General features: G+C 38.5%; 1 protein-coding gene across 1 annotated transcript in view; it reads left to right on the top strand.

Annotated features, from left to right (window-relative positions):
- The window catches only part of MCPH1 (microcephalin 1), a 440,996-nt gene that overhangs the window by 14,548 nt on the left and 412,299 nt on the right, over window positions 1-14,149 (top strand). Inside the window, exons 2-3 of the mRNA XM_063442914.1 lie at window positions 213-304; window positions 2,836-2,954. Coding sequence (XP_063298984.1) covers window positions 213-304; window positions 2,836-2,954 — 211 coding nt within the window. The remainder of the gene's footprint in view (window positions 1-212; window positions 305-2,835; window positions 2,955-14,149) is intronic.

The following is a 14,149-nucleotide window of genomic DNA, read 5'->3' on the forward strand; positions in this document are numbered from 1 at the left end:
TGATCCTATAGTGCTCCTTTTATGTGAGATGTAAGGCCAAACTGGACGCGTAGCTGATTTGAGAATGCTCCCAATTCAGCTATTTTGACCTTAAATTCCTAATTCACTTTGAATACCCAACAACTCTTACTTTGTTGAATAACCATGATTTTGTGTTTTGTAGTGTATCAGTGTTTTTTATAAAGTGATTATTTTATATTGGTTTGTTTCAGGTGTTGTTGCATATGTTGAAGTGTGGTCATCAAATAGAACAGAGAATTACTCCCCAACATTTTCACAGCAACTTCTTAATTTGGGGGCAAAAGTAAGTAGAACTTGATTTTTGTTGTTTGTTACTTGGTTAAATAGGTACTCAGACCACCATTTCCGCTTATTGTAGTGGTTATGGTACCATATGTCTATAGACCTCTTTATTCTCGTCAAACCATTCAGGAATGGTTTAACCGAAAATGTGGCTCTCCCCACCTCTACTATGCTTGCCACTCTTCCTTTTCACTAACTATGCTGAAAACGCACTTCCGCAGTATCAAGTTTGATTCCATCTAACAAAGACAGTAATGATACCTCTTTATTCCTAAGGAGACATGTAAAAGAAAATTAGAGATATTCGCATTATGCAACTGTCTTAGTGGCCATTTATTGATTATAATACTATCTTATCAGTTACCGGGAAACTGCAATTTCCCTGATTTTTCAATATTATAATTTCGTGCACCTATAATTAACAAATACGGTATGTATTTGTGAAAATTAAATGTAGAAATCCACATCTATTTTTTTTTTTTCCCAACCTGGCTGTTCCTTTTTATAGTTCAATTACTGTTAAAACCTCTGTTCTTTATGCACCTTGCATAGATAAAGCATACAGAAGAGGAAAGATGATACAATTGTTCTATTGCACCTCCTCAGCTGCAGTATTTGGCCTGATTGTGGCTTGCCTGAACTGAAGTGTAATGTAATTTTTTTTTAAATCTTTCATATAAATTTATAAGAAAGCAGGGCAACTTATTTAAAAAAATAAATAAAAATAAAAATTAGCACAGGTATTTTATTCAGCAGTGTAAATTGGAGAAAACTATCAGTTCCTCTTTAACCCCTTAAGGACCAAACTTCTGGAATAAAAGGGAATCATGACGTGTCAGACATGTCATGTGTCCTTAAGGGGTTAAAGGAGCACACACTTGGTAAATATGTAGGTTAGTTATAGGTAGAGTTTTATTTTTTTATTTTTTTTATTTGTAGTCGCCATAAAATACTGTTAATTGGATATGCTCAGCAGCACAATAGAAGGTTATATATGAACCGTTACTTCCTTATTTTAGCACAACTAAACGTTGACTATTAGTTGTAGTAGAAATTTCTGTGAGAAGTATTTAATTGGACAAAAGCATGATTACGTAGTTGGCATCTTGTGCTGCAGTGAGGAAACTGTCCTGGTACTGGATTAGAGGTACATTTTAATTGTGATTTAACAAAAAAAATAATGAATGGCAGCTCTTATGGATATAGTCACTCCCGCAAAACTTATTGGACTGGTTTAAAACCTATAAATTGTAAAGTCCACCCCTTTTCCTTACTCCCTCACTATTTTTCTTGTCCACTTCTTAGGATAGAATGTTAATTCTTTAGCTACATTATTTTTATTTTTTGGTAGATTATTTGTTTCTTTTAGGAAAACTGCCTTATTACATTGCACACACACAAACACAATCAGCTGTATTTCAACTAGTACAATATTTTGAATTATCATACAAGCTAGAAATGCCTGAGTATGTTTTAACAAAAAATGGTAAAGGTTCCTCTCTCATGCTTTAATTTATATTTTGTATCACAACTTATATCAACCCTCTCTATGTGGTGTGTTTACGGCTAGTCTTTTAATACTAGTTCTGCAACTTTTAAATCCAGCAGCAACGCAAATCAGGAGAAGCATTTTAAAACTTACCTTACTGAATATTCTGTCTTATGGTAGTTTTTCCCATACAATTGATCTCCAGCTGCACACTTAGATATCTTACTTAAAGGAACACTATAGTCACCTAAATTACTTTGGCTAAATAAAGCAGTTTTAGTGTATAGATCATTCCCCTGCAATTTCACTGCTCAATTCACTGTCATTTAGGAGTTAAATCACTTTGTTTCTGTTTATGCAGCCCTAGCCACGCCTCCCCTGGCTATGATTGACCAGAGCATGCATGAAAAAAAAAACAGATGTAATTTACCTTAAATAATTTTCTCTCAATCTCTAAATTGAATTTTAATCACATACAGGAGGCTCTTGCAGGGTCTAGCAAGCTATTAACATAGCAGAGGATAAGAAAATCTTAATTAAACAGAACTTGCAATAAAGAAAGCCTAAATAGGGCTCTCTTTACAGGAAATGTTTATGGAAGGCTGTGCAAGTCACATACAGGGAGGTGTGACTAGGGTTCATAAACAAAGGGATTTATCTCCTAAATGGCAGAGGATTGAGCAGTGAGGCTGTAGGGGCATGTTCAATACACCAAAACTGCTTCATTAAGCTAAAGTTGTTCAGGTGACTATAGTGTCACCTTCCTTGTCTAGCTAGTTATGCAGTGACAGTATCTTTATGATGTAACTTGCCTACTGTAGTATCTATCTGATATCATCAGCTGAGCTCTTTAACCTACTTTATTGTGGTATACACACTGATTGATATTAAAATAAAATAGATGGGATGAGTAGCAAATGCCACTGCACTGTAACCTGTGTAATTCAGTTTTAAAATGTAGTTCCACTGGAAAGATGAGATGACCAGAATTTGTTTTGTTTTACAATTGATGGTAAATATTTTGAATGTTTTGTGCTTTGCAGGTTTCCAAAACTTTCAACAAACTGGTTACACATGTGATTTTTAAAGATGGAAATCAGGGGACATGGGCTAAAGCCATCAAAAATGATATAAAACTAGTGTCTGTTCTTTGGGTGGAAAAGTAAGTACTATCACAGCAATACGTGTCTGTATTATGTAAAATTACTTATTACTTTTTAGATGACTTGTAACAAGCCACCATAGTTTGCAATACAGTGGGATGACACCATGCATTGCAAGAATAAGCACTGTGATAAACAGGAGAACGAGTAGGACACTGTCATAAACTATAGGCTACACATTGAAAATATAAGAAGAATGTTCTGACGTCTTTCTATGAGGATAAATTGCATTATACATCTTTTTATTGATGTTTCTCTATTGAAGTGGCACAGTTACCGTCTGGGGACTCTGCTGAATTCGCAAAGACCACAGATGTAGACTTTGCTGCTGGGGGGGGCGGTGGTGGGTGCAGGTAAGGTGATTTACTTACCTGAACATGTCACTTGCCACTATCTTCGGTCTGCTCTTCTTCAGCTCCTGGTGCCTTAGGAGCTAACGTCACTGCTATAGTCTCGCACATGTGTGAAAGTACAGCATTGAGGTCTGTGGTGGATACCATGGGATCCTCCATTGACACAGCCAATTCCCTGCAGTCATCACTGGTAATGGATTGACAGTTAAACTCCAGCCCGATTCTAAGAAAGTCAAGCGGAGGAGAAATACAGAGTCAAAGTAGTCCCTACTTTGTCTCGGTATATCTCTTGACTGGGTTTGAATTTCAGTGAATTTCCAACGCAGTCAGTATATTTCACAAAAATTCTATATTTATGACATACTCCTATTTCAGAGGGGGTGACAGTGTCACTTTTAGTTCACTAATTTTGTAATGTTCCTGTTATCGCTGTCTACTGCTTTTGTTTTTAATATACATTTTTTATGTAGATAGGAAGGCAAAATAAAATTATCTACTGATGTACCACTTAGTGAGTTTGCCTGCTGCTCAAAGAAGAGAGATCTAATCAGGAAAATGTCATTCTTTTATTTGGTGTTTATTCTCATTTTCTATTCTTCTGTCCATCATGGATTTATGCAAAAGGCAGTTTTTCCCCCAAGAACAGTTCCACTCAATAAGGGTGTGTAGAACTTACTTCTGTAAAGTATTTGCTGCCATGCTATGGCTAACATGATTTTACACATAGCCTATTTCACAATTAGGTGTTCAGTTATAGACCGAGCAGTCTATTACTTGGCTCAGTCAAACACTGCACACTAATTGGACAAGTTTGATGTTGGGCAGTCAGAACTGAGCTGCAGTGAATCTTGGCATTAGTATAATGTTAGCTGCAGATAGCAGCTGCTGCTAGTTTTTATTGACTCTCAGAGCTGAAGGATAGTTCAGGCTTCTCTTTGTACCATCAACTGAGCAATCATGCATACCTGTTATGGTACTTACAGCGTCCCTTTAGTGGCATTTATCACTGAGCATATCTGTAGTTCCCAAATGCTAAACATATTAGTAAGTGTTACAAGCCGCATGTATCTATGTAAGTCCCCCTTCCCCCCCCCTTTTTTTTTTCTTTTTTCATTTTTTTTTTTTTTGAGTTGTACCTAAAACAGCTTGCAAAAACTGCTGATCTCTTCTTCCCTAGCCCATATTTTCTGTCACTGTTGTACAATCAGACTTTCCAATGTAGCTCAATGAGAAGTCTTTCCAAGGCTGGTTCTCATGGCATTTGCATTCCTCTTGAGTTAAAGGGACACTATAGTCACCAGAACAAGTACAGCTTAATGTGGTTGTTCTGGTGAGTATAATAGCTCCCTTCAGGCATTTTCATGTAAGCACTGCCTTTTATTGCCCCTAGGGACACCTCCTCAGATGGCCACTGGAGGGGCTTCCTGGCTCAGGGCTGCACAATAAGCAGCCCTGCCATTCAGCGTCCCCTCTATGTTGAAGTCGTGATTGGCCAAAACAGCATTTGGCCCGGCCCCTTGCTTGTTTTAGCCAGTCCAATGCTTTCCCTATGGGTCAATTTAATGATGTCACAAAGGGGGCAGAGCCAGCTCCGACAGACCTGCGCAGCTCTGGAAATAAGGTGAGTTTTTTTTTTTTATACTTTTATAAGGGGGTAAGGAGGGGCAAGCCACCTAAATGGTGGGTTTAGCACTATAGGGTCAGGAATACATGTTTGTGATCCTTTAAGCTCCACTGCGCTAACTCACTGTAAAGTTAACAGGCCTTGTTTTCTGACTATGTAACAAGGTTTGTTTATAAAAGTGTCAATTTCTATAGAAATCTGTAGTTTTTGTGAAAGTAAACCAAAGTGAACAGTGCAGAAGATGGAGCAAGAAGCGAGGGTGTATGAATATAAATAATGCATGAATTCCCATCCAAGAGTTACAGGATATGCACGAAGGCCTATATCCAGCATGCACAGACACACACTCATGTACATATACCTATACACAAGTAGTGCATATGTACAAGTATACACCAGAACATATACACTATACATTAGTACATACAATATACATATAAATACAACCAAATGCCCAAATATATGTACATGCACAACTACACAAGCATCAATATATGTACCTACACATATACCAATGTGCCTACACATACATAGACCTATATATATGTATATGTACACATACACCTATTCACATATACAGACATGTATGCATGTACCAGTTTCGGGATTCATTGTGGTCAAAGTTCAAGCGTGCTGGCTCTATGAATGATCACTGTGCATATAGACAATGGAGAAATATATGCACAAAACTAAAAAAAATTGGGCAATTTTCTGTGAAAATCTGAACAATAACCGATCAACCACTAGAAACTTTTGAAAGTGGAATTCTCTGCCTGAAGAAGTGGTTTTATCAGAGTCTATACTGATGTTCAAACAGCAACTAGATGCATACTTGAAAAAAACAAAATAATTAATTCAATATTATTTTTCAATGTAGGTTAATAGCTGCTTGATCCAAGGACTAATCTGACTGCCATTCTGTGGTCAAGAAGGAATTATTTTCTTAGTTTGTTGCAAGTGCTTCAAACTGGTTTTTTTTTTGCCTTCTTTTGGATCAACAGCAAAATAACAAATGTGAGGATGAACTTGATGGACGCAGGTCTCTTCTCAGCCTATGTAACTCTTCACACAAAATTGGAGATTGGCTCCCAATCAGTAGCCAGAAGTGGTATAATCCCTACTCTTGGATTTCTTTGCAGTGATATGGGAATAAGAACAAAACAACTTTGTGCACACTGTAATTTAAAGGTGCAAAATATTTCAAATGCACTTACAGGTGTGTAGCAAAAACAGGTTTCTCAAAGTGTAGATGGTACATTCCCAAATGTTGAATTCACCAATTTTAATAGAGGTATCTAAAAAAAATAAAGTATAACACTAACATGTTTCACCGCATTAACCGGCACTACTCCCTCTTATCGGTAGTCTTCTAATTTTTGACTGAAAAGGAAAAGACTTCAGTTTGGGTTGTTTCAGCTGCCTCCATTACTACACTAGAAACCCACATCCTCCTTCTAATCGTTAATTTGAAACTCACGGCTGTACGTCCTATATTGGCAAAGCTTCTGCTTTCCTCCAAAGACGTCCCTTGGTTTTCAGCCAATTGTGGTTGACATGCAAGTTCCTGCAAAAAACAACTTGGTCTCCCAGAATGTCATGTCAGGCAGAATAGGACAGTATTCAGGATTCTATATAATAATACTGGCATAAATCAGAGTGATATCTAACAGCTGTTATAATTCGACCTATTTATTGTAAATGCTTGTACTTCTATCATTGTCATAATTTGTGTTAGATAGATATTAAGGGTGAGTACTTATAATGCACCCTTAGATATCTGACATGGTATGTTGTGCTATATCCATAACCTCCAGCTTGTGTATCATCAAAGGTCTCATTTTGCATTTCCTTGCCCCAGCAAATTATTCTGAATCTGTTACTGGGGTTAGATCTACAGCAGCAGCAAGCAGAAACAAACTTACATCCTCGGCAGGTAACAAGTCATTTACCACTTTATCACATATGTCTCTTCATTGGCAGTGTGTAGGGAATCATGTGGCATTGTGTAATATTGGCTTTGGAAGCAATGAGTACTATTGTAGTCTTAAAGGGACACTCCAGGCACCCAGACCACTTCTGCTCATTGGAGTGGTCTGGGTGCCAACTCCCACTACCCTTAACCCTGCAAGTGTAATTATTGCAGTTTTTCATAAACTGCAATAATTACCTTGCAGGGTTAACTCCACCTCTAGTGGCTGTCTATTAGACAGCCACTAGAGGTCACTTCCTTGTTTCTAGCACAGGTTTCCTGTGCTAGAGCGTCGCTGGACGTCCTCACGCTGTGTGAGGACCTCCAGCGTCGCTCAAAACCCCATAGGAAAGCATTGAAATGATTTTTCAATGCTTTCCGATGGGGAGACGTAATGCGCATGCGCGGCATTTCCGCGCATGCGCATTAGGTCTCCTCGGCCGGTGAGCGAGATTAGTCTCGCCCACCGGCCGACGTAATCACTAGGAGGAGCGTCGCGGAGGTGGAGACAGCGGCGAGGGACATCGCCGCTGTCCCAGGTAAGTGACTGAAGGGGTTTTCACCCCTTCAGTAACCGGGGATTGGTGGGTGGGAGGGAGAGGGACCCTCCAGTGCCAGAAAAACGGATCGTTTTTCTGGCACTAGAGTTTCCCTTTAACATTAACATGCATGCCAGTAGTGTTAACAATGTACGTGACTTCACTAATATTTTATAATGTATTCAAGGTAAATAACCTAAGCACCATCTCTCCTGGGAAGGCTTTTCACTAGATGGTGCTGTTTTAGCAGCAAAGGGGAGATATTCATAATAATGGTATTATATTGCCATACATGTAGTGTATGCATCATGTAAAAATAATTTCAGACATGGGTGTTTTGATAAAGAATTATACTTTTAAAAATCAATGCACAATGAGGTGGAGGTGGAACTTTCGTCAGGGGAGAGCCATGACGTAGATACCTACGCTCGCACGCCTATGCCTCGTGGGTAACTTTGCAGGATTCCGAGAACGCTGAGGCCAGCATGCTGAATTGCGGAGGCCGTGTCGGTGATGAGGAAGTCTGTGAAAAATTATAACGGACGAAAGACCTGAGACGACCCTGGGGCGGACAAACTTGCGGACGGACTCGTGAGGGGAAAAAGGAAGCCAGTGAGATGGCAAGTCAAGACCGCAAAGAGAAACAGCTAGAGACAGCACAACTAAGTGCTCGAGTACAAGGGAAAAAAAATAAAGTGTGACACTCGGAGAACTTATTGAGACAGGGAACTGAGAAAGGGGGAAAAAAACTGTGAAAAGAATTAAAAAGGAAGCAGGAAGACTGAAAAAGTCGGGTAAGGCAAAGTTGATATATGCTAATTTCTGTTTAAGATAATTGATAGCAGACAAAATGGTTAAGGGACGACAGCCTTGTCTTTAAGCTCTTTAGGTTCTTTGGAATTACCTTTTTCTTTTGTTTGATAATACCGTGATTGACTTTATGCCAGTTCACTAAATTTTAAACTTGGCAAGAACATATAGTAATAGGCTACAAAAGTCTTCAGCTAAGATATAAAAAAGTAAGAAGCAAAAGAAAAAAAGGGGGGGGGAAATATGGTTAAAAAAAAAATACAAGAAAGACATCAAACCACACAAAAAAGATGTACCACAAGAAAGAAGAGCGTAAAATGTTTTTTCTCCTAAATCTGATAAGGGGTACCAGCCCAGAATGCAGGATGACTCAAGATTGCTGGAAAGTAAAAAACCTGAAATAGAAAGAGGGTACCCAGAAAACCAGTGGCCATCACTGCAGAGCATCTAGGCAAATGTTTTGATGCACAACTTGTAAAAATTAAAGCAGAAATTACCATCTCCTCTACTGATATTAATTGACCTTCCCAAGATTGGCGAAAGTCTTAAAGCAATCGAAGAGAAGACAGATAATATATCTTTCCAAACGCAGACCAACACTGAAAGGTTGGAAAAACTAGAAGGAAAAAAATGGAAAAGCTACTAAATAAAATTGGAGATCTTGAGTATAGGTCAGGAAGAAATAACCTCAGAATAAGAGGCATTCCTGGAAATATTACATCATCTAAGTTAGAAGACTACTGTGAAGAGTTCTCTAAATTTCTAGGAGTACTCCCAAATAAAGAAAGCAATTACTTTGAAAGAAGTCAGTCATGAAACCTAATTCTGTGCCAGAGCTTGTATCAAGAGATGTGATCATGTGCCTGCATTAATTCTGCTTTAAAATACAAGTGGTGCGTGCTAATGCTGCTTTTGATCTAAAAGATTCACCTTACTCTCAGTTAAGTTTTTCAAGACTTATCGTCACAAACAAAACTTAATAGGAAAGCATTTTTACCCTTTACTGCCATATTGAGAAAACATGAAATAAAATATGCATGGGGCTTCCCGATACGACTGAATTTATTGTAAGAAGATAATGTATTTTTTAATAAACCACAGACTCTTAAGCAATGGCTTCAAGATAAGAACTTAAAGTAAGAGAAATACGTGAAATGGAGAAGAAAATATTATTTTTTTCTTTCTGGATAAATTTAATAAATTTTATGCACCTTTAAGATAAAGGACACTTCAGAAGCCTGGAAATCTGAATCGGAATACGGTACTTTATTTTTGTTTTTGTTTTTATTTTTTTATGTTGATGGAAAAAGGTCTCAAAACCGATATACTAGAATAAGGAAAACTAAAAAAATAAATGTATAATCCGTTGAAATATGCTTGGTTCTGTAAATTCCTTTTATGGCACAAAGTGCCTTCAAGCATCCTGTGTTTGTCGTGCAAGCTATTTACTATATAATCTTGTATGATCTCCCATTAAAGGACCACTCTAGTGCCAGGAAAACATACTCGTTTTCCTGGCACTAGAGTGCCCTGAGGGTGCCCCCACCCTCAGGGACCCCCTCCCGCCCGGCTCTGGAAAGGGGAAAGGGGTTAAATCTTACCTTTTTCCAGCGCTGGGCGGAGAGCTCTCCTCCTGCTCTCCTCCTCCGATCCGCCTCTTCTCCTCCCCGTCGGCTGAATGCGCACGCGCGGCAAGAGCTGCGCGCGCATTCAGCTGGTCACATAGGAAAGCATTCATAATGCTTTCCTATGGACGCTGGCGTGCTCTCACTGTGAAAATCACAGTGAGAAGCACGCAAGCGCCTCTAGCGGCTGTCAATGAGACAGCCACTAGAGGACATAGGGGGAAGGCTTAACCCATTCATAAACATAGCAGTTTCTCTGAAACTGCTATGTTTATGAAAAAATGGGTTAACCCTAGAAGGACCTGGCACCCAGACCACTTCATTAAGCTGAAGTGGTCTGGGTGCCTAGAGTGGTCCTTTAAAAAGCATAAGCATCTTTGATTTCACAAACAACCGTGTGTGTGTGTCTGCTTCTCCGAGCGCTCGAACTTACCATCTGGTTTCCGTTGAACGTACTTTGGGTTATTTATCCACAACAGGAACACAAAAAAAAGTTTTTTTAAATTTAAGAAATAAGTCCTATGTGCAAACAGGGAAAATTGATAAGATATAAAAGAAATAATAGCACATTGTAGAAATGGGAGGGGCAAAATAGAGGGATTTGTTTATAATAGAACAATGTATATGAAACTAAGTTTAAATCTAGATTAGTAAAATTAAGGAACACAAAAAAAAACCAGGCATTTGAAATTAAGAAATTAATCCTATGTGCAAACAGGAAAAATTGATAGGATATAAAAAAATAATAGCACATTATAGAAGTGGATGGGGTAAAATAGAACGTACAATTTTTAATTTTATTTCTTTGCAATGATAAGCTAGTTGAAAACAAAATATAGGGTATAATAAGACAATATTAAAGGAATAATGCACAGGTACACTACTATTTGTAGATAAAAAATTTTTTAAGTATTCGACTCTTAAATATTACACAAATAGACACATCATTATAGGAATAAGTACTTCTCACAAGTTGGTAAAAAGAGATGGGATAGTAAACACATTTGAAAGACTTCGGTATAATAGTAATAAATACACTGTTAGTAGTAGGGAAACAGATTTTGATTTTGGTTATTCTACTAATTTAAAGGGACACTATAGTCACCCAGACCACTTCAGCTCAATGAAGTGGTCTGGGTGTAAGGTCCCTCAGGTTTTAACCCTTCAGATGCAAACATAGCAGTTTCAGAGAAACTGCTATGTTTACATTTGGGGTTAAGCCGACTTTAGTGGCTGTCTTCCGGACAGCCACTAGAGGCGCATCTGCGACGCTGGAGGCATATTATGGGGGTTGATGGTTTTTATTTGCCCTTTTTGGGGGCTGAAAAATTAAGATTTTAGAAGAAAGACATCAAATGGTAAGTTTTTTCTTTTTTCTTTTTCTTTACAGGTTATTTTATTCCTCCCTCACTATTTTTAGGATGAGGGGGGTAGGTAGGGGATAGTTTTTATTTGGGTGGGGGGGTAACTAGGGGCTTGGGGACCCCTAGTCACCTTAGAAGGGGGTGGGGGAATTTGTCATTTTCCGACCCATCTCTGCTCAACATAGATATTAAAGGGACACTATAGTCACCTGAACAATTTTAGCTTAATGAAGCAGTTTTGGTGTATAGAACATGCCCCTGCAGCCTCACGGCTCAATCCTCTGCCCTTTAGGAGTTAAATCCCTTTGTTTATGAACCCTAGTCACACCTCCCTGTATGTGACTTGCACAGCCTTCCATAAACATTTCCTGTAAAGAGAGCCCTATTTAGGCTTTCTTTATTGCAAGTTCTGTTTAATTAAGATTTTCTTATCCCCTGCTATTTTAATTTTAATAGTTAATACCCTGCATTATTAATATATTATTATTATTATTATTAATAGTTAATATTAATATTAGTATTAATAGTTAATACCCTGCAAGAGCCTCCTGTATGTGATTAAAATTCAATTTAGAGATTGAGATACAATTATTTAAGGTAAATTACATCTGGTTTTTTTTTTCATGCAGTATCTGTCAATCATAGCCAGGGGAGGTGTGGCTAGGGCTGCATAAACAGAAACAACGTGATTTAACTCCTAAATGACAGTGAATTGAGCAGTGAAATTGCAGGGGAATGATCTATACACTAAAACTGCTTTATTTAGCTAAAGTAATTTAGGTGACTATAGTGTTCCTTTAAACTCTATTCGTCGATGTTTGCAGAGAGAATGAAAACAGTAATTGAAGGTCTGTTTAATCGAGACCAATTGGGAATTATAATGGGGAAATTGGCTATTCATAACACTAGAAGACTCATAGACATTCTAGATGCTGTACAGATGTTTGGGACTTCCTTGCTGACCATTTCGTTAGATGCAAAAACAATTTGACCGTGTCAGCTGGGAGTTCCTAAATCTTACCCTGTCAACATTTGGAATGGAGAGTAGATTCTTCGAACAAATAGGAGCATTATATACAACTCCAACTGCGAGGGTTTTGGGACAGATATTTACCTCTGGTTGGTTCCCTTTAACTAATGGAACTAGAGAGGGCTGTCCCCCTTTGCTTTATATTTTGTCTTTAGAACCTCTAGCTGCTGCCATAAGACAAAACAAGGGAATTCGAGGATTGTATCCTGATACTAATAACATCAAGATAAATATGGACGGAACAGTCCTTTTAGTACCTAGGCTTTAATGTGTCCTCAGATCCTACAAATATAGTTGAATGTAATTTCCTCCCTTTAATTTATCAAACAAATTGTTGAAAGAATGGAAATCGATGGAATGGTCTTGGTGGGGAAGAAAAAACATAAAATCATATATATTGCCAAAGTGGCTGTATGCGATGCCCCATTCCAGACAGTTGGCTAACAATGATACAACATGCATTTTTAAAATTAATTTGGCAAGGTAAAAAAACAAGATTAGCCAGTAAATATATAGCGTTGAAAAAAAAAAAAAACCCACAGGGCGGTTGGAATTCCCATTGATTCATCAATATTATAAAGCAAGTTTTTCCTGACATATGGTGGCAGTACAATAGGGACAAGCATCTGAAATAAATAATTAACATAAAAAGTTCCTCCCCTTACCAGGTATAAGAGACCCAACCAACCCTGGGACCTCAGTTCTCTTTCTTGTTCCATCAGGAACGGACAGCATCTGGAATGAGATGGTGAGGCACATGGGTTGCTGCCAGGGGGATCCGGTCTGATAGCCTCCCGGGTGGAGAGCTGAATGGCCAGCAAGCATCCTGCAGGATTACGGAGCAGGTATGGTAAGCCTGCTTTATGCCGAGTGCAGTCACCGGCAAAGCAGCCCGTCGGAGACGCATGCGCACGGCGGTGGAACGCACGTCCGGGTGGTTATGTGTTCCACCGGAGTTCCGACCGCGCTATGCGCATGCGCGGTCTGAACTCCCCGAAAATTGCGCCAGATTTCAAAGGATCTGCCTATTTATGCTGTGCAGATCTTACTGTCGGCATGTATGCTCGGCAGTGAAGGTCTCCCGTGTCACAAGCCCCCACATGTCAGAGGTATGATTCTTTATGTTTCTAAATCTTTAAAACTCTGTTTTCATTGTTTCTACAAATATGGTTTATTTGCTTATGTATTGCAGATATGTCTAGTCCTGTCTCTACTGATAATATGGATAAAGACACAGTGCCTACTACTGCTTCTAAAAAAGCCAGTTCCAAAGCTAAACATCTCTGTTGTAGTGAATGCTCCACTCCTTTACCAGATAAAAGGAAAGTCTGTAATATTTGCTCTTCTTTGACGCTAGAAAAATCCAAGCAACAAGAGATGAAATCCTTTTTGTCTTGGTTTCAGGATAATCTGGCCCAAACTTTTGAGTCTTTTAAAGGGCCTGCTCACACTTCTCCTGTTAAAGCTAGAAGTCTAAAAGGAAGAGAGCACCGTCTACTTCAGAACTATCCTCGGGTGAATGTTCTTTTTCTTATTCAGAATCCTCTAGCGACTCTTCTGATACTGAGGTTGTTTTTTCTCATGAGTTGAGAAAATTTATTAAAGAGGTTAATGCACACATCCAATAGTAAAGCACTCCCAATCCAACAAAAGATGCTTGATTTAATTTTCAGAGAATGGAAGAACTCTGAGAAAAGGGCTTTTATCTCCAGACATTTTAAAAGTATTGTTAAAATGGAGGAGTTAGATAAATGAGAAGAATTGCTGGTAGTTGATGTGCAAGTGGCTAAATTGTCTAATAAAACTACCATACCTATTGGGGAAGTTTTGTGGTCTGAAAGACCCTATGGATAAGAGGGCTGAAACTTCCAGCAGAACGC

Source organism: Pelobates fuscus, chromosome 2 (genome assembly GCF_036172605.1).
Source record: "Pelobates fuscus isolate aPelFus1 chromosome 2, aPelFus1.pri, whole genome shotgun sequence".
Lineage (NCBI taxonomy): Eukaryota > Metazoa > Chordata > Amphibia > Anura > Pelobatidae > Pelobates > Pelobates fuscus.